General features: G+C 46.0%; 1 protein-coding gene across 1 annotated transcript; it reads right to left on the bottom strand.

Moving 5' to 3' along the window:
- Positions 1–2883: 2883 nt before the first annotated feature.
- LOC102843954 (DNA-directed RNA polymerases I, II, and III subunit RPABC2-like) lies at positions 2884–3269 on the bottom strand. The gene has a single exon (XM_006903498.1). It carries the CDS (start codon positions 3265–3267, stop codon positions 2884–2886), a length of 384 nt encoding a protein of 127 aa, XP_006903560.1. The 5' UTR covers positions 3268–3269.
- Positions 3270–5488: the final 2219 nt, after the last annotated feature.

Genomic DNA, 5488 nt, shown 5'->3' with positions numbered 1-5488 from the left:
GCCCTCTGCCCGGGGCGGGCTGCCCTCGGCCCTCTGCCCGGTGTGAGCCGTCGCGGCCCCCTTCCTGGGGCGAGCCATTGTGGCCCTCTGCCCGGGGCAGGCTGCCCTCGGCCCCCTGCCCGGGGCGAACCGTCACAGCCCTCTGCCCGGGGCGGGCTGCCCTCGGCCCCCAGCTCGGGGCAAGCCATCACGGCCCTCTGCCCAAGGCGGGCTGCCCTCGGCCCCCTGCCCGGGGTGAGCCGTCGTGGCCTTTTGCCCGGGGCAGGCTGCGCTTGGCCCCCGGCTCGGGGCGAACCGCCGCGGCCATCAGGGGCAAGAAGGCAAGCAGCTGTAACCCAAGACCACCAGTAATGTGATAAAGCGTCCTCCCTTCCCCCCTTTATATCTACACCCCTGTTCAGCATGAAGAAGCCAGAGAGTCGGCATCCAATTCCCAAATCAATAAGACAGTTGGTTTAATTACTATTGGAAAATGCTTGTCATTCCTCTGTAGCATCTGGTCCCCACTGGACCCTCATCATTTCCTTCACCTGCTCCCCCCACCGACCGAACTGTCAGCTCTGCAACTGCATCCTGGCCCATCCTCACCCTTCTGCCCCCAACCCTCACCTCCTTGTACCCCCAATATGTTTTTCCCAATAAAAAAAATATTAAAAAAAAAAGAAATACCATTTGACCCAGCAATTCCAGTACTGGAAATAAACCAGAACTGCCACCCAAGTTTGCACCCAAATATGCACACCTATGTTTATTGCTGTTTTGTTCACAATAACAAAGAGTTGGAAACAATCCAAGTGCCCATCAGCAAACAAAGGGATAGAGAAGCTGTGGTACATTTACACAATGGAATACAAAGCTGTATTGAAAACCAAGAAACTCATGAAATATTATACAAAATGGATAAACCTGGAGGACATTATGCTGAATGAAACATCTCAGTCACAAAAGGCCAAATACTGCATAGTGCCAATGTTGTAAAAGGGGACTGACATCAGGGTTGAGGGGAACCTAAGAAAAGAGGGGATAAATATTGTTTACTACTTTGAAACAGATAAGGAAGAGAACTTTTAAAAGGAATACATGTTTAGGTATTATTTTCATGACAAGATTCCAGAAAAAGAAATGTATAATAAAGTGGACTGTGGACTTGGCAGGGCAGGAAAGGGGTGATTGATGACAATGAAAGAATTTTTTTTTCTTTTCAAAGAGAAAAGCGAACTGGGGGATGGGTTAATAGGGAGGAATATGTGCAACAATGATCGAATGGGGGGGAAAACTAAATGGGAAGAATATGCTGTAAAAATATTTATGTATAAAAAAGCAAAAGAAAAAAAAATAAAAGATGTGCTACACTAGGGAAATCTGCTGTCGAGGACATATGCATAGTGCCAAAGGAAAAGGATATACACTTAAAGACTAAGGTGTACCTGATTCAGTTCATGATATTTTTCAATTGCTTCATACATATCTGAAATTTGATCAATGAGTGAGGATAGCCAAAGAAGAATCAATGCCTTTAAATTGTGGAATAGTATTGAACATCTAGGGAGCTCTGTTAGTCTTGTGGTAAGGAGTTGTGCTGTCAACGCAAACGTGAGCAGTTCAAATTCACTAGGTGCCCTATGGAAGAAAGATGGGCAATCTCTTCCAATATGACAGCTTCCGAAAACACTACAGGAGGTTCAACTATGAGTTGATTTTAACTTGATGACACATAACACCTACAACATTGTATATATTATGGATTTTTAAAAGAACAAACAAATTTGTCCTGAAGGAATGCTACCAAGGTGCTCTTGATAGGCAAATATGGTGAAACTTCACCTCACATATATATTGTCAGGAGAGGTCAGTCCTAGGCAAAACACATCATGCTGAGACGGGTAGAGAGTCAAAGGAAGAGAGGAAGAGCCTACACTAAATGGTTTGACATAGTGACTGGAACAAAAAGGCTGGAGTGTGGTGGAGATTGTGAAGATGGCAGAGGATAGTGCAAGGTTCCACTCTATTGTTCAGAGGGTGGGTACGACTTGTAGTCAACACGACAGGACCTAATAATGACAACTGATTGTCAGATCATGTGCTCCCTTTTCAAAGAAAAATGATAAGCATAAGTATTTGCAACTTTTCCTTCTTTTCATTTGGTTCAAGAATAGGGAAACAGCATTGCTTCCGGCACTCCTGAAACACCTGAAACCTGTACCCGTGGTGGGCATAACTAATCAATAACAACATTCTCCCACTAGGCCTTGACACAGTCTCAGAATCTAAGCAGAATGCTCCAGACAGCTGCATCCAATCAGGAAGAGTTGATGTGCAATTTAGACTTTTCTGCTAGCTTAGATTTGAGTGTAGAGTCCAAGAATATTGAGCTGCAAGGGCCACTACTGTCGTTGCACATCCTGAAGTGTTTCCTGGTCTTGGATCTTTGAGGACATAGTATTAGTTCATATTTCCAATAGAGAACAAGGTTTGGCCTTTGTTTCAAAACCAGGGCCTTAAAATATCCTTGTTAACTTCCCTGGCCCTTAAAAAAAGAAGCCTGGGGCTTTTTTCCCCTCTCCCCTCCCCCACCTCCAGCTTGAGGGGTCTTGAGGTGACAGCGGCTATTGCTGCGAGTCTAGAGGAGGGGGAGAAGATGGACAAGAAAAAGCCTGGGCGACGTCGCTCCTCATCTGAAATTGTCACAGAGGGAAAAAGGAGAAAGTCTTCATCTTCTGATATACGTGAGCTTCGGATAAATAAGATGGTAAATGCAAAACCAGAAGAAGTTCACGTTCAGTCATCATTGTCCAGGCTCAGAAGCTCAGAACACTGGAAATTCCCTTTGCAGGAGAAAGAAGCACGGAGAGTAGAAGCTGAGTGGGGGGAAGAGGATCTGGTTCAGTCTGTGATGATGAGCTCGTCCACCCCCCAGTCTTCGTAGCTCCCGTCGGGCAGGTAGCGGCGAATGATCATGGGGATCTTCCGGGCCTTGAGTTCCTTCATGGCGATGACCAAAGGGTCCGTCTCCCCCTCCAGCTCCACCATCACAGGGGCGCACATCGCGATCTGGAGGGCTCGGGTGCCCAGCACATGGGCTCGCTCGAATTTGGTCATGTATGGCGTGGTGATCCGGTTCTGGTTGGCCTGTGGCCGCTCTCCAGATTGGAGGGTCTCAACGTTCTCCTGGCCCTCCTCTTCAGCGGTCTCCAAGTCATCTAACCCTTCATCTTCCTCCACATCATCAAAGTCGTCACCATCAAAGATGTCCTCGTTGTCCGACATCATGTCCGCCCGGTACAGACCCGGCTCTGTGGGTCGGGGCCGCGCGACCACCACACAACAACTAACTCTCTCTGCCTCGTGCGGCGCCACAAGTACTCTCCGTATATCCCTTTTGGACAGTTCTCTCCCTCATCTGTTTCGATGCATTGTGCATTGTTTATCCCCTCTTTCCCAGTTTCCTCTCAGCCGTGATGTCGGTCTCGTTTTGCAGCAGTGGCACTGTGCGGTATTTGTCCTTTTGTGGCTGGGATATTTCACTCCAGGCTCACGTATTTTTTAGAACATTTCATGAGTTCCTTGTTTTCGGTGCGGCGTGGTGTTCCATTGTGTGACTGTGCCAGAGCTGCTCTGTCCATTCATGGGCACTTGGATTGTTTCCAGCTCTTTGCTATTGCTGACAGAGCCACAGTGGACATTGGTGTGCATGTGTCTGCTTGGGTGGTGGTTGTGGTTTCTTTGGGGTGTGTTCCCAGTGCTGGAGTTGCTGGGTCAGGTGGTGTTTCGGTTTGCGACTTTTGAGAGGGCACCGTGCAGCCTTCCTTAGTGGTTGCACCATTTTATACTCCCACCGGCAGTGAGTAGGGGTTCTAGTTTCACTGCAGCCTTGCCAGGGCTTGATGTTTGCTTTTCTCTTGAATTTTGTTATTCTTACTGTAAGATGATATCTCATAGTTGTTTTGATTCTTCTAATTTTTAAATATGTTGTTATGAGGTTTGTTTTTGCATTTTCCTCTCCTTTTTTTTTCTTAGACTTTAAACATTTGTTGTTGTTGTGTTATGTGCCATTGGGTCACCTGCCACTCGTAGCAACCCCTTGTAAATTAGCTGTGCACCCTCCCCTATCCTGAGCCAATCTCATCCTCTCCAACAGACCTAATCTCATTTATGCAGTCTGTCAATCCATCTCATCTTGTGTCTTCCTCTCCTGTGCTTTCCCTCCACCCTTCCAAGCATGATGTCCCTCTCCAAGGTCTGGTCCCTCCTGGCCACATGCCCAAAGTAAGTGAGACAGAGTGTCAAAATCCTTGTCTCTAGGGAGCATTCTGGTTTTACCCTCTCCAGGACAGACCTGTTTGTTTTCCTCACAGTCCATGGTATGTTCATTCCTCTTCTCCAGCTCCACAATTCAAAGACATTGATCCTTTTATATGCTTACTGTCCAGCTCTTGGTTGCATTTTGTTTTTGTTGTGTACCATAGAGTCAAAACTGAACCAGAGTTGACCCTTTGGGTTTTCAGAGATAGTTAATCCTAAGGGAGGAGATTGTTCTTCTCTTGTGGAGCAGCTGGTGGCCTGGAACCACATACCTTTGAGATTGCAGTGCAGCTTCTTGCCACTAAGCCACCAGAGTTCCCTGTTGGATGCATTTAGTGGGTAAAAATTGAGTCACAAAGTTGACTTTTGTTCAAAGTTTGAGGAATGACTAAGGACCATAGTCTTGAGAGTTCCATCTGTTAACTTTCTGAGTGTCTGTTACCTGCATACCAGCAAGCTTGACTGTATTTACAGTTTTTTTGAGTTTTATTCCACATTTTTCACTCTATCCTGGACTGTGATCCCTTTTGTAGAAGTTAGCACTAGTAATGGTTCTCTTTTTGTTCTTATGATCATGGAGGTGAGGTTTGTGTGGTCTGTTATTAGTTCTTGGATTAATTGATTTTGTGCATTTTTGCTTTTCTTTGGCCCTCTTTGTTTCAGAGGGGAGAAGGCAGTAGTTCCCTCTTGACAGCTGCTTATAGCTCTTAAGACCCTAGATCCTTGTCAAATATCAGTTGACCATGGATGGATGGGTTGATCTCTGGATTCTCAATTTGATTCCATTGATCTATGTGTCTGTCATTGTACCAGTGCCATGCTGTCTTTGCCACTACGGCAGTGTAGTAGGATTTGAAGTCGGGGAGTGGGATGCCTCCTACCGTTCTTCTATTCTTAGGGGGTGCTTTGCTTGTTCGGGGCTTTTTTCCATTCCATACGAGATTGGAGATTGCCTTTTCCATCTCGTTGAAGAATGGGGTTGGTGTTTGTATTGGGATTGCATTGAATGTGTGGATTGCTTTTGGTGGTGTTGCCATTTTTCACAACATTGAGTCTTCCTATCCATGAGCAAGGGATATTCTTCCACTTTTCAAGATCTCTTTTTGTTTCTTGTAGTAATGTTTTGTAATTTTCTTGGAAAAGGTCCTTTGTACTTCTGGTTAAATTTATTCCCAAGTACTTAGTC

The sequence above is a fragment of the Elephantulus edwardii genome, unplaced genomic scaffold (genome assembly GCF_000299155.1).
Source record: "Elephantulus edwardii isolate Elephantulus edwardi_28Jun2011 unplaced genomic scaffold, EleEdw1.0 scaffold02618, whole genome shotgun sequence".
In the NCBI taxonomy this organism is placed as follows: Eukaryota; Metazoa; Chordata; class Mammalia; order Macroscelidea; family Macroscelididae; genus Elephantulus; species Elephantulus edwardii.
This window is presented reverse-complemented; position numbering and strand designations above follow the sequence as displayed.